Source organism: Saccopteryx bilineata, chromosome 6 (assembly GCF_036850765.1).
Source record: "Saccopteryx bilineata isolate mSacBil1 chromosome 6, mSacBil1_pri_phased_curated, whole genome shotgun sequence".
Taxonomy (NCBI): Eukaryota; Metazoa; Chordata; class Mammalia; order Chiroptera; family Emballonuridae; genus Saccopteryx; species Saccopteryx bilineata.
In genome coordinates, this window is record NC_089495.1 from 182499009 (window position 1) to 182522226 (window position 23218).

The 23218-nt window shown below is 42.0% G+C and overlaps 1 protein-coding gene and 1 pseudogene across 1 annotated transcript; both read right to left on the reverse strand.

The window, feature by feature from the left end:
• Nucleotides 1-931: 931 nt before the first annotated feature.
• Nucleotides 932-20713, reverse strand: CRLS1 (cardiolipin synthase 1). The gene is made up of 7 exons (XM_066234705.1): nt 20257-20713; nt 16811-16948; nt 12576-12705; nt 7022-7107; nt 5871-5939; nt 4150-4241; nt 932-1880 (listed from the first exon to the last, which is right to left on the reverse strand). The coding sequence occupies exons 1-7, from the start codon at nt 20548-20550 to the stop codon at nt 1793-1795; spliced, it is 897 nt and encodes a 298-aa protein (XP_066090802.1). The 5' UTR covers nt 20551-20713; the 3' UTR covers nt 932-1792.
• Nucleotides 20714-21248: 535 nt separating this feature from the next.
• On the reverse strand, nt 21249-22865 carry LOC136309429 (small ribosomal subunit protein eS27-like; annotated as a pseudogene).
• Between the last annotated feature and the right edge of the window lie 353 nt (nt 22866-23218).

Here is a 23218-nt window from a genome sequence, read left to right on the forward strand (position 1 = left end):
CAGGCCGATGCTCTACCACTAAGCCAACTGGCCAGGGACTCCAATGTTTTGTAAATACAGAATTTACATGTTTTATAACAGCTCAGTATCCAAAAACCTGGAGACTTTGGCTATTTTTCTAAGGGTTGAGGTGGCCCGAGTATATTAACCAGAGCCAGATAAGACCCCAATTCTAAAGAGACCGAGTCCAACCCATTAGTCATACCAAAAGCATCAATACTAAACTGTAAATAAGCACAGCTAAGTGCAAAATCCTAGTCTTTTCCATAACTATTTCGAGTTCTTTTTGGAACACCACCTTTGTCTGCTCACACTTTGTTAGTGCCAAGGCATGCTCAATATGCCTCTTGGGTGGTCCAGACTTCTACCTGCAGCCTCACCGCCTCAGGCTGACTATACCAGAGGTTCTAGAGGGAAAGAACCACCAGCCACATGCCACCCTTCTCTTCACTACCTCCGTTTGGCCCAGTGGCAGTGGCCCTGACCGCAGGCTTCTGTGTGCTCCAAGCCAAGGGTGGCCGAGCAGCCAGACTGGGAACAAGGAAGCCAGGACCAGCAGGCACCAGAGGGGCAAGCTGATCCAAGGATGCCATGGATTTTGCTTATAACTCCCCATTTTAATTTAACACAGCCCAACAGGCTGTTTAGATAACCGCATTATCTACATAATTCCACATTACACTTGGGTTAGAACCCGGGACAATAGGCAGCAATAGCTCCCACTGATAAGAGGAAGCACCAGGTCTCTCCCATTCTCTTAAACAAGCTGGTGTCATGAGACTAAGGGCTTTGAAGTCAGATGGTCCCAAAGCAACGGTTTTTACAATGTAACCGCAATGATTTATCAGAAAGGACTTTAGACTTTATGGATCAGAAAACTTACACAACAGAGGACTATAATATGCTATATACAAATAACCCAAGATAAATGTACACCTTTTTTCCGCCTTTTTAATTCTTTTAACATCTTAACAAAAGAATACTGCCCAAAATTTTAAAAACTTGAAAAAATAGTTTCATATTATTTACATAACACGAGTACAGGTCCACTATCATACAAACATGGCTTGGTTAGAAATACAGTGCAAAGGCATGACATAATGCACTGTCTCTTGGATGGTACAGGCTCACGGATGTGTTTTCATAGTCCAACTACCTCTGTTACTTGTCACCCTGATACATAAACTATTAGGCACCTGAGAGGCTGGAAGACTACCGAACATGAACTTCAATAACCTCTATTTCAATCTTTATAGTCTCTTGATAAGTTTACTTCATTCACAACTAAGCTACCTTTATTGTCACTATCCTAAATGATAAATATTAACCACATGAACTGTTAATATGTACACCAATCAAGTTAAAGATAGACTTGTGTAGCCAAGTTGTGTAGGCTCTATATTGAAATCTAGAAAATTCCCGACAGCTTCGTGAGCAATCGAAAGTCTATTACAGAGAAGTGGCAATTCTCCAGTTTTCATGCTCTGGACTATGTTTTTTTAAATGACTGACAATAATTGGAATTAATTGGTTCTTTATAAGTTAATCAAGAAACCTAAGATAAAAAAATTCTAAATGATAGTTTCACTTGTATTTAAAAATACATTGGAAATTTTGCATATGCCCATGATCAAGCTTATTTTCAATGCACATTACTTAAATATTGATGACATGGTTCGTTCTGACAAGTCCTTTTTCAAGCTGTACACCAAAATAGGGACACTTGTAGCTTTCTCCTGGCCCTGCCGCCGGTGACGAGTACTGCTTCCTTGCTGAGGAGGATGGCCGGCCTTCATCTGCCTTTTATCACCTGGACGGTTTTCCGACCGTAATGATAGTAACTGTAAGCTGATGCAGCCGTGGTGAATGCTGTACAACACCTTTACCGAGAAGAAAGAAAATTTAGACAAGTCTAAGAATCAGTAACATGAGAATCGTAAAGAATACATTTATAAGAGTTATTACAAAAGTAAAAATGGCTGTGTGGTGTAAAATTTTTTTAACTATAAGAATTTTAATGCACTGCTTTTCTTTAAGACTTAATCTGAATTAGTAATGTCATGAGCCTGAGAAAATAACAATAATACAGGGGGTCCTCAGGTACAACAGGAAATTCCCTAATTTTTTTTTTTTTTTTTAATAGGGACAGAGAGAGAGTCAGAGAGAGGGATAGATAGGGACAGACAGACGGGAATGGAGAGAGATGAGAAGCATCAATCATCAGTTTTTTGTTGTAACACCTTAGTTGTTCATTGATTGCTTTCTCATATGCACCTTGACCGTGGGGCTTCAGCAGACCGAGTAACCCCTTGCTCGAGCCAGCGACCTTGGGTCCAAGCTGGTGAGTTTTTGCTCAAGCCAGATAAGCCTGCACTCAAGCTGGCCACCTCGGGGTCCCGAATCTGGGTCCTCCACGTCTTAGTCCTATGCTCTATCCACTGCGCCACCGCCTGGTCAAATTCCCTAAATTTATTAACTTGAAAATCTTACATCACTTTAAGCTGAACACATATACTCTGGTTTTTCCTCAGATCGTATAAATCTTTTGCCTTTTACCAAAATAAGCAGAACATGAAAATCTCAGATATTATAGATGTAGTTTATTCAAGAATAAAACCTCCCTTTGATGAACCTACATCCAAAGAAAAGGCGCTGGTCCTATTCAGAAGATGTACAATAAACCAGAATAAATGTACACTTACATATATTTCAGAAAATGGTTAGCGTGTGTTTGATTTTTAAAGCTGCTTTAGCTTGACTGACTTGGCTAACCAACCATTTTCTGGCCTGAGTGCCTCAAGCATGAAGTTTTAATTATAGAGTTAAAAGCACACCAAGGTACAGTGCCTCAAAATCAGTGTGACCCATCTGGACTGTGGAATAATGAATTTGACACATTTTCTTTTTTTTTTTTTTTTTTTTTTTTTTTCATTTTTCTGAAGCTGGAAACAGGGAGAGACAGTCAGACAGACTCCCGCATGCGCCCGACCGGGATCCACCCGGCACGCCCACCAGGGGCGGTGCTCTGCCCCCCAGGGGGGGGTGCTCTGCCCATCCTGGGCGTCGCCATATTGCGACCAGAGCCACTCTAGCGCCTGAGGCAGAGGCCACAGAGCCATGCCCAGCGCCCGGGCCATCTTTGCTCCAATGGAGCCTTGGCTGCGGGAGGGGAAGAGAGAGACAGAGAGGAAAGCGCGGCGGAGGGGTGGAGAAGCAAATGGGCGCTCTCCTGTGTGCCCTGGCCGGGAATCGAACCCGGGTCCTCCGCACGCTAGGCCGACGCTCTACCGCTGAGCCAACCGGCCAGGGCCACATTTTCAAGGCTATAAATAAATAAGCACAATAAAATTAAATTCAAACTCCTTTCCCCAAGTTTTCCTGCTGCTGGGGCCCTTTCACTAGGCTGTACACACTGTCCCTTGCACCTCTTTGTTCAGGGTCTGTCCTTCCCTTAAATGGCCTTCCCTCAGTCTCTCCCTGTATAAAACCCACCTAGACCTCAGGGTTCAAATGCCACTTCCTCCCTAGAGCTGTCCCTCTCCTTCCTACCTGGAAATATCTTTCCCTCCTCTGAAACCCCAACATATCTGTACCTCTCGTCCTTATTAACTTGCATGACAGCTCCTATAATATAACTTTTACATCCCATATTTGAAAGGAAGCTTCTTAAGAATGGTATCACCTGACCAGGTGGTGGCACAATGAATAGAGCATCGGACTGGGATGCAGAGGACCCAGGTTTGAGACCCCAAGGTTGCCAGCTTGAGCATGCGCTCATCTGGTTTGAGCAAAAGCTCACCAGCTTGGACCCAAGGTCGCTGGCTCGAGCAAGGGGTTACTCGGTCTGCTGAAGGCCCACGGTCAAGGCACATATGAGAAAGCAATCAATGAACAACTAAGGTGTCGCAATGCACAACAAAAAATTAATAATTGATGCTTCTCATCTCTCTGTTCCTGTCTATCTGTCCCTGTCTATCCCTCTCTCTGACTCTCTCTCTGTCTCTGTAAAAAAAAGAATGGTATCAATCATAAAATACAGTTTTCCCCAGTTGGTACTCAACAAACACTGTAAGAAGAAAGTAATTCTGGGACTGTCACAATAAACCATTTGGTTGACAGTGTCACAAAGTAATTCTAAATTTAGCTTACCACAGTATCTGAAGATAAATGCTGTCAGCATAATTGAAAACCGGAGCTGCCAAAGAAGCTGCCACCAAGACTAACTGGACTGCTGTGTTTACCTAAAAAGAAAAGAGAAAGTCATAAATGAACAGTGCCAACCGGATCCTATGTCAAGCTCACAGGACGGTATGTAGCACAACACACCCTCAGCATGCTTGTGTCCTAATATTCCTGCCAAAGAAGCTGGCGTGCACACAGAGGGTGAACTTCACTGACTGCCCACCTGTCTGCACAGCTGCTCTTTATAGTGAAGAGAAGGGCAACTGTCAGAAAATACCACGGTCTTGAATTCCCATAGGAATTCGATAGGTTGCAAAGTTCTTTGCCATCTTTTCAGCCCATTAAAAGAGCCCCATGAATACAGAAATAATTACGCCACCCTTCAGCGATGAAAAGGTAATGAAGTCAGTTCAGTGAATTGCCTGCAGTCCTAACAGGTTACAGATCCAGACCTAGAACCCGACTCCCCAGCACTCCACTCAATGCTCTCTCTTGCCCACCGGTCATACTCAGGAGGTTAGAAAACTGAAATGCATTCATCTCCGTGAAAGAGGCTCCAGGGCAGGGAATGAGGGTCCCCACCCTAAAAGACAGCGTGGAGGACTAAGGAAGAAAACAGACCTGGAGAGCCTGGAGACCCCTCCTCATCAAGAGAAGCGCTCTGGGAAGAGTGGGTGACGTGTAAGCCAGTGGGCCATGTGCCCAGAGAAGCACCTGTGTTCTCATCCATTCTGCAGCCCAGTTACAGGAATTCCACTTTGTCTTAAAAGTAATAAAAACTGCCTGGAGAACTTCTTGCAAGACCAAGGATTTGTGGTATTTGTCCCTCCACTTCCATAAGTCACTTTATATCTGTATCAAATTGCTACATGTGATACAAATATAAGTCACCCAAATTAAAAACAAACCCAAATATGTAGCTAAAGGTCCACCCCAGGGAGTCTCTGCTTTACAAGTGATCACCACTCTGTCCCAAAGATGACTGCTAAGCCTCCATTGCAAAGGATGGGACAAAGTGATTCAGGCAAACGTATCAAGGCTAATAGGGAAACAATGTGCCTGGTGAGCCACTGATAGTGTCCCCCTGTGTGCGCAAACTGGCATACAGCTGTTATCCTGAGGTGGAATAAACTCTTCTGTCCCTTTGCGTGTAAAAATCAGTCTTGAAATAGGACCTTATCATATGTTGTTTTCAGCACAGGGAGGCGGGTAGTGAAACTAGAAAGGAATGTTCATAATCAAGATGCAATGATCTCATCTTAAAACTTAAATTCTCATAAAGCGTCGACCTGGAAATGCTGAGGTCACCGGTTCGAAACCCTGGGCTTGCCTGGTCAAGGCACATATGGGAGTTGATGCTTCCAGCTCCTCCCCCCTTCTCTCTCTCTGTTTCTCTCTCTCCCTCTCTCTCTCCTCTCTAAAAATGAATAAATAAAATAAAAAATAAAATAAATTAAAAAAAATTAAAAAAAAACACAAAAAAACAAAACTTAAATTCTCAAACCACCAACACAAAACACAAAGCATACAGTAAAGATCAAAAAAGCTTTGAGGACAACAAAAACTGGGTTAATGACCTCACTCTCTTCCCACTACAGTCAGTGTATTTAAATCCGTCTCCTTTTCAGCTCCAAACTGAGACCTGTATTCACTATAATAAGCTTAAAAGGCTGTTGCGTGCCCCTTACCTTGCTGATGAAGGTCGGTTTTAACCGAGCAGTGGCATAGCAAGGATTAAAATACTTAGAAAGTGTTCGCTGGAAGAGGACAAAAAGATAAAGTTTACTCAATTTAGCATTCGGTTTAAAACAAACATTTTGTTATATGTAGGTAACAGTCACTTAGTGCTTCCCACGAGCCTAGCTCTGTGCTGGACAAGCCCTTTATCTGCACCTTCTATTTTCCTAAAAGGGCGCTATCTACATTCTTTATACATCCTACGCAGGTTACTGAAAATAGGTTTTAAGAATTCACAGATCTACTTGTCAATTCCTATAAATTTCTAACACAGTAACTATCATAAAGTCTGCCTCATACCTCTTTCTACTAATTAAACTCAATAAAGCTCCTTTATCATCACTATTTTCTTTCACAGACTAAAATAATAATAATAATAAAAACATGGCTATTTTCACTGGACTGGGAGCCAAAAGATGAGGTCATCACGCTATGCTTCTGTGCTCAAATATATTTGTAAAATCAATAAACAAATATGCAAATAAACCATTCCATGCTGATATATAGCTGAGATTTACAAAAATCAGTTCTAGACAGGTCACAGTAGTGGCTCAATTAGAGAGCAGAGAGGACTTGGCTTTGCAAAAAACTCCTAACAGAGTTTGAAGGGTGCTAGCTGGCCTGGGTTTTACACGGAACAACTGAAAAGATTTGGACTTAAACAAAAACATGCCTGTTTTAAACTAATTATTTATGTGTTCACTGAACAACTACCATAGCCAGGTGATAGTTAATGTGTATTTTTTTTGTGTGTGTGACATGACAGTTTCATCACAGCAGTATTTTTTTAAATTCTTGGTATTAGATAAAAAATAACTGCCATTATCACCACTCAGCAAAACTCAGTATACAACAGTAATTCTTTTCTGCCTTAAGTTGTAAGTAATAATAAAACAACATTTTCTCTTTTTGTTGAATTGATTGGGGTGATACTGCATAACAAAACTATGCAGGTCTCAGGTGCACGATTCCCCAGCACATCATCTGCACACTGTGCTGTGTGCTCAGCCCCAAGTCAAGTCTCCTCCCATCTCCATCTGTCCCCGCTATACCCTCCCCCACCCACCCTCCCCCAAGGATATTTTCTTTGAAACAAACTCACCGGTGTTGGAAGAGTTCGATATCTGACATAAAAAACAGCAGCAATCAACATTACATCTCTTGAAATTATCATATAAGTAAGTGGAACTGAAAATTAAATAAAAAATAATTTTGGTTGGGATTTTTTAAATTATTAAGATATTACACATACAGTGGAGCCTCATTCAGCTTTGCCATAAACTGGTGTTTCCCATAAGTAAAAATGTTCATTTTTTAGAAACAACTACTGAAGGTTTAGGATCCTCAGAGTGAACTGCTGATTTTACATTCTTTCCTCTAACTAAACGCAGAGAGACTGCGGCTTCCAAAGTCTACATCCACCTCCCAGAATGCTGACCTTCTAGGCCTCTTTTTGGTTTTTTCTTGCACATTTTAGCTGCAGTTAGTTATCAGTATCAGCTCTACTCAGCTCTATCCACCATCTCTTTTGTTATTTCTCAGCTTTTTGAGTTTGGGAAAAAGATCACCAAGCTCCCTATAATTACATGGAATAAAACGGTAAAGAGGTTGGAAAGGATGTCAGGACTCAAACCATTAGGAATTCTGATTGTTTGCTTCTGCATTCTACACAACTTTATAAACAGTAAAATTCGCTACATGTAACACTTGTGGAGAAACAAAATATTTTCACTCCTGTCTGGCCGGTTCCTACTCTGAAAATTGCTATTTTTTTCTCCTGCCCCATTCATTCAGTGAATTCTAATTAAACATGAATTCAACTTGTCAATACTTTCTCATTATTTCTAAGGTTTTACAGCGTGACCCAGAGTCAGAGTCAGAGCCAGCAGATGGATACTTTAGAATTTAGATGGATACCCAAGGAACCCTGCTACTCCCTTGTTGAACAAGAATGGGAGGGCAAAGGACATCTTTCACTTTATACCCTTCTGTGCTATAAGGTGTCTTAACCATGAACATGTATCATTTTTATAAGAAAAGGGGGAAGATCCTAAGGCTAAAACTTAGTTCAAAGTGTTTCAATTACTAAAATGAAAGGGATCATGGACATCCGCCCTTCTAAATACTTTCAAACAGCTCTCTGGTGAATTCCTTTTGAGGCTATACTTATGGTCCTATCTCTAGCTGTGACAGTCTACTGATTCTGCAACTTGAGAAAATCCTCACTAATGAATTACAGATTTAAATTTTAAATCTTGGCTGGTCACAGCTATAATTTAAATGTTGATCCTTGGCCTGGTCCTGGCTGACAAGACTATTTCAAAGAGAAAATGCTTATTCATGCAAGTCATGGCATTCGGAGGACACAGAAGCCACAGCTGTATGAACCAAGTAACAAAAGCCAGCAAGCCATGATTTTAGGGACATTTGGTGCGTGCAAAACAAACTTCTTATAGCAATCATTAGCTAGCAACACCTAACAGCATTCAGATTTAAAAATGTAGCAAACTCATGCAAGTTACATATAAATCCCCTGAACATAACTTTAGAAGAAAATAAACACCTATTAATGTATTTCATCACCACCAGAAAAAAAAAAAGAATGACTTAATCCTAAATAGGAGGTTTCTGCAGAAAAGGAGATGAGACCATTCAATACAATGCAAAAACTCGGGTTCCAGTTCTATAAACTACCAAAATTACCATTTACTGATCATTGTTTTAAGTATTTCACACATATTATGTCATTTAATCTACATAACTATATAACATAGGGATCCATTATCCCCATTTTATAAATATGGAAACAAGCCTCAGGCAGATTATAGCATATTATATAACTTGGCCAAAGTTACCAGTTAGCAGAGCCAGGAATGGATCCTAGGTCTGTGGAACTCATAGCCTATGCTCAGGGCAATGCATTTGGACCCAATCCAGCAGATACTAAAAAGCAGTATCTCTGGACTCAAATTACCATCTGTAACAGTCTGGTGGAGGAAAGGGCTGTTAACAAAACCAAGGGTTCTCCACGCTGACTGCCAATTATACAATCACCTTGGGAGAGCATCATCAAAAGCACAGACGAAAGCCCCGTCCCCCCCAGGACCTGACAGCACAGCCAGGCTGGGACCCTGTGGCAGTGGCACCAGGTACTCTCTAAGCCGGGCCTCTGCCAACTGACCGCATTTATGCAGGCTCTCCTTTGGTTCTTTGGCCAAATCTATCCAGTCCCCTGGCTTTCGTATCTTCTAAGTGATCTTGCCTTCTGTCTCGGCCTCCCCTTCCCTTTCTTCCAGGGCTAGAACAGCTTTCCCTTTCCTATCAGAGTTTGAGAGCATGTTAGTGCGGGTAGGAGGGTGTGAAGCCTGTCAGGGATTGCTCCACACTTTCCCCTCCTTGCTAGCTCTGTCTGAAACAGTTAATGTCTACAACAAGGAAGTGCATCATGGACAAATTTTATTAGCACTAAAGGCAAGTAATAAAATTAAGTCACGTGTACATATTAAAAGTGGTCATAATTAATATCATAGATTATTGCATTGTGAATAAAAATTTAACAACAGATCAACCAGCTATGAGAAGCTGCTATAGAGTAAACCAAAAATAATATAATGGTATGAAAAGGAACCACTGCTTGGAAAACGTGGCAGAATACACATAAGCAAATAGAAATTAACTTAAACAAGAAGAGCAGAATAATTATTTATTGTCCTAGCTGAGGAAGAGAGCAAATTTCTTACTCTTGAGGAAACAAGACTGCCCTGGCCGGCTGGCTCATTGGTAGAGCGTCGGCCCACATTCAATTTCCAGTCAGGGCACACAGATAAAGTGCCCACCTGCTTCTCCACCCTCCCCCTCTTGCTTTTCTCTCTCTCTCTTCTCCTCCTGCAGCCATGGCTTGATTGGAACGAGTTAGCCCCGGGCACTGAGGATGGCTTCATAGCTTCACCTCAGACTCTAAAGAGCACAGTTGCTGAGCAATGGAGCAACGCCCCCATGGGCAGAGCATCACCCCCTACTGGGCATGCCAGGTGGATCCATGGGGCACATGCGGGAGTCTCTCTTTGCCTCCCCTCCTCTCACTGAATTAAAAAAAAAAAGGCAGCAGCACGGTTATTCAAATTAACATGGATAAAATTTTTATCAAAAATAATAATAGCCTGACCAGGCGGTGGCGCAGTGGATAGAGCGTCGGACTGGGATGCGGAAGTACCCAGGTTCGAGACTCCGAGGTCCCGCGCGGGCTCATCTGGCTTGAGCAAAGAGCTCGCCAGCTTGGACCCAAGGTCGCTGGCTCCAGCAAGGGGTTACTCGGTCTGCTGAAGGCCCACGGTCAAGGCACATGTGAGAAAGCAATCAATGAACAACTAAGAAGTCGCAACGCACAACGAGAAACTGATGATTGATGCTTCTCATCTCTCTCTGTTCCTGTCTGTCTGTCCCTGTCTATCTCTGCCTCTGTAAAAAAAAAAAAAAAAGAGAGAAAAAAAAAATAATAATAATAAAGTATAAGAAGATACAAGACTGCATATATGCTTCTCCCTGTCCAGACCCATCTAAAATGACAGTAAAAGAATGAAAGGCTATAAAGTCACAAAGCCAAAGAGAATAAATGGGTCGAGAGACAAATTTCAAGTTTTGACTAAGTTTACTGGTAGTAACTGTAGTAGCTCAATAGCATGGGGAGAGTTGAAAGCTAAGTTATTCACAAAGCGATGCTCACAAGAAGCTGGCACTTAGATCCCTGGCTTGGAGCCCTCTCTAACACCATTCCTAGGTATTTAGGATCGGGGGTCCCTGCAGCTAAGAGTAGTTTTTTCAATTTTAAATGGTTGAGGGAAACCCCAAAAGAGTAGTATTTCATGATACATGAAAATTATATGAAATTCAATTTCTAGTGTCCATAAGCAAACTTTTATTGAAACAGTGCTACACTCAATCATTTATATATTTTCTATAGCTGTTTTACATGACAATAGCTGAGTTTAAAGACTGCAACAAGGGCCACACAGCCCACAAAGTGTCAAATAGTACTATCTGACCCTTTACAGAGAAGCTGGCCAACCTTGTTCTACATGTTGTCACTGAACACAGGGCCCTCTGGGGTACAGTGGGATGAAGACCAACATACTGATCTTGAGACACTCCACCCAACCTTCCTCCCACAGCCTAGTTTCCAAAACATCGGAAGCACGAAGAGCTCTTGTCTACAGAACAGAACTGGTACTGAGAATTCAGGGCCATGCCTGGTCCCCGCCTTTCACCCTAGAAGGAAACACACCACCCAACAAATTCCACCAATGCCCAGAGAGCTCAACGGACATCTTATGCCTCCCTAAAATATAAGTAGGCAGCCAAGGATTACCAGACATTTCAGTAAAGTTTCCATCACAAAAGACACACCAAACCAAACAGAAAAAAAAAAAAAAGGAATTTGAAAGAAACAGATACATTATGGGAGTTAAAAAAACACCTTAAAAATAAAAATACATAGACATGAGCCACTTAAAGGCAGAGACAGGTTCTGGGAAATGCGCTGTTTAGGTGATACCGTTCTACAAATGTCACAGAGTGCACTTACACAAACCTAGATGACGCCACACCTCGGCTACACAGTATGGCCTACTGCTCTAGGCTACAAGCCCGTACAGCATGTTATTGCACTAAGCAACCCGGGCTCAAAGCACACACAAGAGAAAAGAACGCAATCAAGGAGATGTCTGAGGTTGTTGCCAGTGTTAACATGGCATACAGCAAACTTTCCTTTTAGTAAAAGAAAGAGTGTACTCTAAAATTTAAACAACAAAAAATTTAAAATAGTAAACACTTTAACCAGTATCACAGTCATTTATTATCAAGTATTATGTACTGTACATAATTTTATGTGCTACATTTATATGCCAGGTAGCACAATAGGTTTGTTTACACCAGCATCACCACAGACACATAAGCAATGCATTGCTCTATAACACAGTAATGGCTTCAACATCACTAGGAGACAGAAATTTTTTGGCCGTTATAATCTAACAGAAGCTCTGGCTGGGCAGCTCAGTTGATGAGAGTGTCATCTGCATATGCCAAGGTTGTGGGTTCGATCCCCAGTAAAGGCACATACAAGAATCAACCAATGAATGCATAAATAAGTACAACAACAAATCAATGTTTCTCTCTATCCCCCTCCCTCTCTCTCTCTCTAAAAATCAATAAGTAAAAAATGGTATTGCATTATAATGTCTAGGCAATAATAATGTAAAATTTTAAACATCTCCAAGGTTTCAAAGCTCTCATTTATTATGATTAAATTGCACTTAGGAAAACTTGAAATTGCTTTCAAAAAGCTAGGCACTAAGACCATATAATGCAATTTCAAAATATTCTAAAGTAATATGAATTGGCACTGTGAAATAATATTTGCTCAATTTTAAATTTAATCAATCTTACTAATAATGAATTCTACTAATATAATGACATAAAATCTAAAGTAAAACAAATAGTTTGACAAGCCAAACAGTTCAATAGTATAAAATTAGAGAAACAGTTTAAAGTTTAAAAAATATATTTTTGGAACAAAAATTATTTGTCTATCAAGAGAAATCCTGTGCCACCTAATGTCATTCTTCCCGGTACTATTAAAAAGCACGTGTGACAGTTCTTACCTGGAATAAGATCTGCATATGTCAAGCTAACATATAAGATACTGATAAGTATTTTATCAGCAAGTGGATCAAGAGCACTTCCCAAAGCTGATTTTTGACTGGCCCAGTTTCGAGCAATAAATCCATCCAACTGAAAATAGAAGTTTTTTAAAAAATAAATGTCATAATAGGTACAGAGTAGATATCTTGAAGAGATACCAGAATAACAACTATACTTTCATAAAATGCAAAAATCTCTTCTGTTTCTTACCCCAAACCCTTCTCATTCTGGTATACATTTAGCTTTTAAATTACCAACTGCTCTAAAAATAATTTCACTTTTCTACAGTACTTTTCTTTCTCAAGGCCTCTGGTATTTCTCAATGTTTTCACAATGCCCCTTTCTGGGATGAACCCAGGCACAAATTTAGAGATGTAGAAATCCCCCAAAACTCACAGGAAGCGTAACTGGCAGAGCACGCACTAGGGGGCCTCCCTGAGGTCCTTGGGCTGAAGTGGCTTTTACCGCACGGGCGACCCTTTAACTGGGAGACTCATTCCTACCTACTCTTCTGTAATATCACCCAATGCCTTCAGTTTCAACTGTTATTAGTTTCATTTATTTATTTATTTTTATTATTTAGTACCACTGTTCATTGCACATCTGGCTGCATCTGCAGGACCTATATTTGAATAAAAAAACTCAATCATCTATGCCTGTCCTACTTAAAATTTTTGATATGAAAATTACTTATTCACTACTCTTACAAACAAATCATATTTTAAAGAAGAGGTCATAGCTGGTTGCCAGTGGGCCAAAAGGCCTGCAGACTGGTTTCATATGACCTGCCCAGAGCTTTAAAAATATAAATTAGTTGCCAGTATTTAAATCTTCAAAGTCCTACCACAAAAAATCCAGATCTGCAAGCTCACCTTAGGGCACAGAATGGGTTGAAACTAAGTCCTGCCCTTCCCCATTAAACAAGGCAGATACCTTCTGGTTTTCCAAGTCCCTATGTGGCTTTTACTCACTTTAACTTTAAGCTTCAAAAATTTTTGCAATTTTCTAGTCCTATTTCCAAGGGAAAAAAATCAAATTAAATTAGATGTAATTTAACATGGTCCATCTTATAGGACAAATAAGTCCTCCATTTCTCAAGTATTCCAATGAGCCAGAAGAGAAAGCGGTAGCACAGGACAATGGTGAAGAACTTGCTTTGCAAACAGAACATAGAGATTCAAGTGCTGGTTCTCCCACTTACTGTGTGACCTTGGGCAAATTATTTGGCTTCTCTAAGCCTGTTTCCTCATCTGTAAAACAGAGACAGTATTACCTACCTCAAAGGCTTGGCTGTCTTCAGCACTCAACATTCAGTAAATCCTCCAAAGAAGCAGTTAACTAGATATTACCACCACAACTGAAAGGATCTATTTTCTTCTTTGGTAGACTAGATGTAAAACTGGCTAATAGGTGCCCAAGACTGGAAGTGAGTGCCTTGGAAGATTCAGCTTTCAGTTCAGTTTCTGATCTCAGGGAACTTATCCTTCCATTTTTCACCATCACCACATTCTCATGCTCACTGTTCCTCTATCCATATAGATTCCAAACTTATCGACATCATAGCTGCTCTGCAAACACCTGTTAACTCCCTACTCTACTCTCCCTTAATCTGATCAACCCATTCCAATTGTCCCTACCCTGTAAGATGACACTCATAAAGGTCACCAATAAGTCTACATTTTTAGCTTACTTGGCTGCAACACAAATTAAAGCACTTTCTTTACCTGACTTCTGGGACCCCTTACTGCCTTGTATTTTCCCTTTCTCACCAGCTATTCCTTCTCAGGGTTGTTTATGGTTCCTTCTCCATTGCTCTACTCATTGCTCATTCTGCTCATCCTTTCTCTTCTTTCATCACAGCCTAGACTTGACCATCTACATCAGTGGTAGTCAACCTGGTCCCTACCGCCCACTAGTGGGCATTCCAGCTTTCATGGTGGGCGGTAGCAGAGCAACCAAAGTATAAATAAAAAGATAGATTTAACTATAGTAAGTTGTTTTATAAAGATTTATTCTGCCAAACTTAGCGAAGGCCGACATAAAGTACTTGGTAAGTAATTATTATTATATGCTTTAACTTGCTGTAACTCTGCTTTATAAATTTTATAAAGTAAAGTTACTCCCCTACTTTATAAATCACCATTACTGTGGAACCGGTGGGCGGTTAGAAAATTTTACTACTAACAGAGATACACAAGTGGGCGGTAGGTATAAAAAGGTTGACTACCCCTGAGCTACATGCTGATAACTCTCAAATCTCTTTAACCCTGATTTCCTCCAACTACCCAACTGATAACTCTATGTGAAAATACCTAGCAGTTCTTGGTATTTTTCTACAAACCCTGCTTGTTGAAAAGAAGAAAAAAGTAATAGCCTACCAGTCATATTTAACTCTTTTCCTCACCCAACACATCCAATCCATCACCATTATCAACTCTATCTTCAGGATACATCTCAATCCCATTGACTTCTCTCCCATTCAGACTCCTAGAACCTCCCCCCCCCCAGCCAGATTACTGTAAGCCTCCGAGCCAGCCTCTCTGCTTCCTCGCTAGCCTTCCTATAACCCAGTCCATATACAACACACATCAGGCCTTGCCATTCCCCCGCCTACCCTCTGTGAGTCCAGCCTCTGCCCAGCAGCCATTCTAGAGGTATCAAAACCCCATGGAATAAATATGAAATACGGTGCCAATTAACTCAGGTTTCCACACACACTGTCGTATATTTAGACAAATGTAAATGAGGTCCCTTCCATTCAGTGACTATTACAATCTCATGTGGCAGCTAAAAAAAAAAAAGATCGAATCTAAAAGCTGAGAAAGATCTTCTTTGTTACAAAAAAAACTCCATTATCAGTATAAATAGCCTTGGACAGACTTAAAAACAATATTACTAATGGGGGGAGGCCTTCAGGCTTCAGAGGTAAAAGCAGGGACAAAAGAAGAGACTGTGAGAAGAGGCAGTAGTTGTGACAAATAGGACCTAAATGATGGAAAAACAGGGGTGGCAGCCGTTTTGATGAGACTATATTTGATGCATATTTGGAAATGCAAACGTCCTTCTCTGTTCATCCTGCAAAGCCAGTTCCATATTGCTCACCAGAGCTATTGGGTAGGTGCAACTTTGTTTCTAGGAACTTCAAAGGGTAACAGTTGTAACAGCAAAGAGCTGTAACAGTCTCTCTTTATTCTCACTAAATATTGAGCAAAGCTTTTCAAACAGAAGTCAATTTTTAGAGGCACCCAATCATTACTGCCTGGTGGGTCCTCACATGGATGTAGGCTAGCCACATAAAAGAATACACTGTACCTATCTCTACATGTTAACTTCGCCCGGATTTTAAGTTTTCCCTCTAACCTTCCTACTTCCCTCAACAGTGTTTCTGTAGGACATTTCAAATCTCTTACGAAACAAGGTAGAAGATAAATAGAAATAATGTCAGATGTGATGATGGCTGGTCAGTCCATGAAAGCCTATTTAACCTTAATAATGTACCCTTCTGTTATAAAATTATTTTCCAAGTTCTAACGGGAGTTAACCCGAACAACTCCACCCTTCTATGCCCCAAATGACACAGTGGTGCCAAGGAGCAATTCTCTCCTTTGTCTATCTGCTGGGGAGGCAGAAGGATGCCTAAAGCCCACCAGGCCAGGGTCTTCTGTGGGTGGGCAGAAGGGTATGAAACAAGGACCATGGACCAGATCTGTGGCGGTGCGATGGCCTCCCACCAGCACAAACCTGAGCACAGTACTGGCCTCAACAAGCTCCCTGATCACAATACCCGGCCCACTGCGTCCCTGTCCACCAATAAAAAACAACTATTGCTGAAGATCAGAGTATTTTTATCTCAATAAATAGAAAAATAATCCCACAGTTTCTTTCTTTTTTTCTCCCTATCCCTATGCTCTTTTGGAATTTCTAAATGTTTTTCTGTTACGAAGTTAAAAACTAAAAGTAAAAAGCTCCCTCTCCTATGCTTCCATACAACCTACTCTACCTTCCTTAGATCTCATGAAGAATAACTGAGTCCTACATAGATGCTAAAGACGAGTCCTGACATCAAGTACCAGGTGAAATTCACCTTGAGGATTTCCTTCCAAGGAAAAGCAACATAAGGCTGTGCTACTCCATGTCTTAGAGACCCTGGGATATGGAAAGGAAACAGAACATAGGAAGTGACTTTATAACTTACCAAATCAGTTAGCCCAGCTAAAGCAAAAACTCCTAGTGCTATATTGAAATCCTCTTCAATAATCAAGTAGCCCAAAACTGGGGCCAACCCAATTCTCGTCATTGACAACATATTTGGGATTGTCCATGGGTTTTCATACTGAAACACAAAGATAACAAAATTTAAATTAAATTCATACTTTAAATAACTATATACATTAGAAAAATGCACTTTATACTTTTAAGGGTTAGAAGTTACATAAACTTTGTTTTAAATCCATTCTGTTCTTTTTCACAGACGATCTAAAACGATCAAGAGTACAGAAGATGAAGATGTCTCATGTACTCAAAAGCAGGCTAAAGTGTTTACTGTATAAAGAGTAGGCTTTCCTCTGAAAGAGAGAAGGCACAAACATGTATTATCCACCATAGAGGTCAAGCCTTCAACATATGACCTCACCATTGGAATTCAAAACTTCAAACACTGCTTTTAAAAATGAAACTTCAAGATCTCATACTTCAAGTGGTCTAGAAAGTGTCAGGAAAAACGCCAAATTATCAACACCAGGCATGCTGGCTTAAAAATATTTATTGCAAAACAAAAAAAAAAAAGAAGAAAAGAAAGAAAGAAAGAGCCTGACCAGGAGGTGGCTCAGTGGATAGAGCGTCGGACTGGGATGCGGAAGGACCCAGGTTCAAGACCCCGAGGTCGCCAGCTTGAATGCAGACTCATCTGGTTTGAGCAAAGCCCACCAGCTTGGACCCAAGGTCGCTGGCTCAAGCAAGGGGTTCCTCGGTCTGCTGAAGGCCCACAGTCAAGGCACATAACGAGAAAGCAATCAATGAACAACTAAGGTGTTGCAATGCGCAATGAAAAACTAATGATTGATGCTTCTCATCTCTCTCCATTCCTGTCTATCTGTCCCTGTCTATCCCTCTCTCTGACTCACTCTCTGTCTCTGTAAAAATAAATAAATAAATAAATAAAAATTTAAAAAAAGAAAGAGAGAGAGAGAGAGAGAGAAAGAAAGATTGATTGATTTAATTTCATAACCTCACTACTAAATTGGAGAATTGCTGGTAGAAAATGGAAATAGAAACAAGAATTGAGATCCTGAGAAAACTAAGAGAAATTTGAAAATCTGTCCACAACAGGCATGGAAATGTTCAGATCCCCAACTAGAAACTAAGACCTTTCACACTTCCCCTGTGGGAGGGAGCGTTATGATTCCTTGAAACTTTATTTGGAGCCAAGCTGCTTGGAGTTGGCACTAACAAAAGGGCTTCTTGGCAGCTGCTCTGAACAACACTCATTCCTTGCCAATCTGTTTCATGAAAGGGTATCTCGACTTTAAAAAGCCTCAGACTAGCAGAGCTAAGAGACACCCAGCACAATGCGGCACAGAAATTATACCCACAAAACATCTTGCCCTAGAGCCTGGATTTCTTACCCAGAGTCAATGCTGTCACTCCCACCATATGGGACTATCTCAGAAGACTAACCACAGTAACCTCTTTCTTAATCAGTAACCCATGTGCCTGAACTTTAATCTTGATTTTAAAAAAATTAAAAGTATAGTTTTTGTTTCTAAAGACATCTTTTAAAATTCCTTGAACCATTCGGTAAGAGAGTTCCCTAAAGATACTAAGTTTGTGTTTTTAAACAGAACCTGGCAAGAAATGTTCACCTCAGCTTGGAGGGATAATGGGGTTAGTAGATTAGGCGGCAGAGCACTGTCCTTGAAAGCTACAGAAAACATTCAAATTCTCCAGGAAACAATCACTGAACATGAAGCAGTACAAACCTCTACCCAGGGGTCTTTCACTGAAAACAGAACACAACAGCACACTCTCCCTCCTGGCAGCACACCTGCACCTCTCCCTTCCCCCCACAGGTGCATCTCCCACACTCGAAGGGTCCTCAGGAGACTTGGATCCAGGGGAGCAGCGGGCAGCGGCAGCTCGTCCCGGGCTCACCCCCTAAACCTGTCCCCAAGGCCCCCTGTCCTCTGACTTCCCAGTGAGCCAGAGCAGCCCCGCCTCGGCTCTCCTGTTGCTTCTTATCTCCTAGGCCTTTCCTTGTTTCACCGGCCCCAGGTTTAATAAATGTACTCTCAAATAAATAAATAAGTAAATGTACTCTCAAAATAAAAGGAAAAAGAAAATAGACCACATTATATAGTTAAATGGAAACATTCTTGGAATATATTCCAAATTCAAGTTCAAAGGTCGCAATATTTCAGAGTCCATTCCACAGCATGTTGACCATACTATGGTACAAAAATAAGTCAAATACTGATTCACTGTTACAGCAACTCACAGAGAAGGAAAATAGTTCATGGTTGAGAAAAAAGGAAAAGCAAAATATCAGGATAAAAAAGGCCCCAAATTAATCTGATTTTCCTGGGGCAAAATTGAAGACAAAATTGCAAATAGCCAGATCATTTCATTTGATGAATAAACCAGGTTGAATGCAGTACGAGATTCTTTTTAACTCCACAAAACCCACTTCAGTCAAAATAAAGCACCTCATTAATCTATAATCATTAAATTTGTAAATTTCTAAATTAAGATTGAGAGCTAATCTCAGATTACCCAACCAAATAACCTGTGGCATACTCGACCGACTACTGCCGTTCTGGGAAGGGCGTCAGCTAGCATATGGCAAACTCAAATCATCCAGCAGCCAAACCCTGACATGGACATGCTTTAGCTGTTAGTGGAGTTGAGACCCCTGCCAGGATGTCGCCACTTCACCCCATGCTGTACTACTGATGAAAGCAGTGCAGGGGCCCACTGAACACATAACAATTGAAGATGTAATAATTGCATGTTTGCTAACACATCAAAAGCTCCCCCTCATTCCTGCTCTGGTGTCTTTCACTTAGGCAGTAGTTCAACAGGTAAGCAGACCAATACTTCCCTCTGTTACCTCAAGAAAAGAATTTTAACCTTTTTTTTTTTTTTTTGTAATTAGAGGTTAAAGAGTCTTTTAACTATGCCTTAAATTATTTAATCATCATTCATCTTATATGTAAGGTTGCCAAAGTTCAAATAACTGTGAACCACACCTGCATAAACAGAAAGGCCTACATACCTTTCTGATAATTCCCAGACTTCCCCTAAACAGTGGGGATTCACTTCATTAAATTAAAAATAAGCATTTACCAGCAAGTGGGGGCTATTTTTACCAATGCAATACCCAGACATCGGAACAATATTTACCAGTGCAGCTAGAAGGGAGGAGATTTAACCTGACCACCGAGATTGCAGTGGATACGATGGTACCTCGCAAAGTTAGCCCACCCGGATAACCTGCCCGTGACTTCTCTTCAGGAAATTGTTTAAAAGTTCTGAAACGGAAGCTCCTGCCCGGGACCTGTCAGAGGACGTTATTCGTGTGCAGGACTGAGTCCCGCAGGGCCGGCGACCCGGAGCCAGGGGGCTGCCCCTCTCTTCGGTACGTACCAGGGTGGCGTTGACCGGGCCCCAGCGGCCGCCCTGGGCCTCCGCGGTCGCACCGTCTCCGGCCGCGGGCCCAGGGGCCGCCTTCCCCGCACCTGAGCAGTGGCTCCGCGGGACGGCCCCAGGCAGCCGCAGGCCGAGTGCGGCCGGGCGCAGCCACCAGCGCTCCGCCAGGCAGCCCAGGCAGACAGGTGCCGGCGGCAGCAGGGCCCCGAGGGCGCGCCCCTTGCCCGGCCGCTCCCACGCGGCGCGGCGCAGGGCAGCCCACGAGCCGCGCGTCACGCGCGAAGCCAGCATGGCCCTGCGGGAAGGCCGGCACGAGAGCTCAGCAGCCTGGGGCCCCAACAAGCCGCTTCTCCATTGCGGTCGCAGGGCCTCCGAAGGCCTTGCACGCTTCCATACTTGTACTCAAACCCCAGCACGCTCCTCTTATACAGGTGGCCTGCAGCCGCCAAGGGCGGCCGGACGCCTTCACGACACTTTTGCGACATCGTCCGCTCCGGCCTTCCCAGCGCCCCCGGCGGCAGCGGGAGGTGTGTGCCGTTAAGTCCCGTGAGCTTCGGGACCTGCGGAGCGCGCTGCTGGCGTTTCTCTGCTCCCCGTTGGGGCCCGAGGGGAGGGGCATAGAGAGAGGATCGAGAAGGGCGGGTGACCGCGTGGTCGTCCTGGCCGGAAGAAGACAGGAGCCTGCTTGGGCCCCGGCCTCGAATTCTCCCAAACCGGTGACCTGCGCAGGGACACCCTCCTAGGGGTGCGTGGCGCTCTCGGGGCTCTCGTAGGTTTAAGTATTGATAAAGTGGTCGAGAAGTGCTGAGTGCTAACTCCCAGCTATGGGTTTTATAGTGTCAGATTGTTTACCTGAAAAGGCGTTCACTATAGCCAAGATATATATATATTGCATTATCCCATTCAATTCAACAAGTCTGAGGTAGGGTCCATTATTACCTTTCCATTTTTTAAATCCCAGTTCCCACTGATCTCGCTTTGGGGTGCGTTTAGTGCTGCTTCCTTCTAAAGGAGCATCCTTCCATAGGCCTTGCATTTCCTCCTGTAGGCGGACTGAGGACAGTGGAGTAGCCAACACACACAACTACTGGCAAAAGACAGCGGTGATTTTATAGCGTTCTGGGCATTCCACGTCCCAGGAGGGATAGCAGGTCTGCGACAGGTGCCTTTTGTGTTTCCTTTTCTGTTGTGGAGAGGGATGAAGATCCTCAGTGATGTTGGGAGGTGATCACTACGGGAAACACCTCTATGTTTTTCAGATAAGAAACCGAATATTGGGGTACTTAAGAAACTTGTAAAAAAAACAACAAAAAAAACTTATTTAGAATATCCAAAATAATAGTTGATTGTTAATTAACTGGTTAATGTTATACATTATTAAGAGTATATCAACATATTTATTGATACTAATATTGCAATGTTGCAGAACTGTTTTTCTCATTCAGTTCTGTTAAATTGAATTTGAATGTCTCTTGCTGCTGAAGGGGAGCGGAGTTTGCCACTCTGAGCTTTTTTTAGGCTGGTTCATTTTAAGAAACAGCTGACATGGGAGAAGCTCTGAAGATCAAGTGGAAGTTACTCTTCCTGAGAGGTCATTGGCCATTGTAAGGGAAATCCCCATTTGTGAGAGTGTTCCTCACTAGAGTGTCTTCACTATCAATGGAGAAGGCATGGGCTTAAATGTATGTAACAATCCCACCATTGTTTACCATGCTTTTTCTGGTCATCTCTCCTAGCTGACTCTCCAACTCAAACACTTTGTCTTTAGCAGAAGGTGGTGTTTAAGGTAATGGCTTCAACGGCTTCTGCCATTTTGGCAAGTTACTTAGTGTTTGGGTTTCTCCCATGTATACACAGGTATACATATTATCAAATTTAAATTTGTTTTTCTCCTTGGTGGTAAGAAACGTCTAACCCTGTACAGAAATTTTGAGTTTATTTGAACCAAACTGACTACAATTGCTGGGAAGTAAATCTCAACAGATTGAGATAAACCACACATAAACTCCATTTCTTTAACATGACCCTTTGTCCTTTCTGTCTGTCCACTCCCTTAATCTTTAAGCCCTTAACACATCACATTCTGGTCAGCATCAAACTGTCTTAATAACGAGACTCAGGTGAGCACTCTTGCCCCCCCCCCCCCCAGCACGCCCTGGTCAAATCTTTTCGAGTATACGTACCTAAACTTCAAGGGTCCTTCTTTTGCCTCTATAACTTGTTTCTTTAGCCCATTTTTTTCTACAGCTCACTTTTAGTACTTCTGTAACTTTCTAAATAAACTTTCTCTTATGGAAAAAAAACATATTAAGGCTCAGGTCTATTGACCACAGAAACAGAGTTTAGGTCAAACTAAAGGTAACACCACCTCGGTTGTGTTACCACACCCTCATGAAACTAGACAGACTGACACTATGTTGATATCAAGACCTGGTACAATGATCAACTACTCCCTACCCTGGCCCCAACCTATCAGTAAAACCCACAACCTCAATTCCCTAAAAAAATCATGATAATTTTTCTGTATATAATTTGTTCCCATGTAGGCCTTTGGGGAGCTAGGTTTTAGAGTGCTAGCTTACCTGTGACTCTGGGCTTGACACCATTTCTTTAAAATAAACCTTTACTTTCTTTGCTGCAAACTCCTGTTTACATCTTACTGGGCTTTGATGTATGCAGGCAAATGGGCTGCTTTAGTCTGGTAACAAAGATATTCTGGAGAATGGCAGCTTTGCCCTAACAATGAGGGGTTCTGTAGTTTCATTCTCTGGTGCTGTTGGTTGTGCCTTGAGGGGTTTGGAAAAGAAAATTACTCTGACATTTCAGAGTAATCTCAGATGAAAAAGACACTAGACAGGCTCACTTAAAGACTGACCTTTGTCAAGGAAGAAACAGGCATAGGACGTGACTATCTGCCACAACCAGCTTTCAGTCAGGAATTTTTTTTTTTTGTATTTTT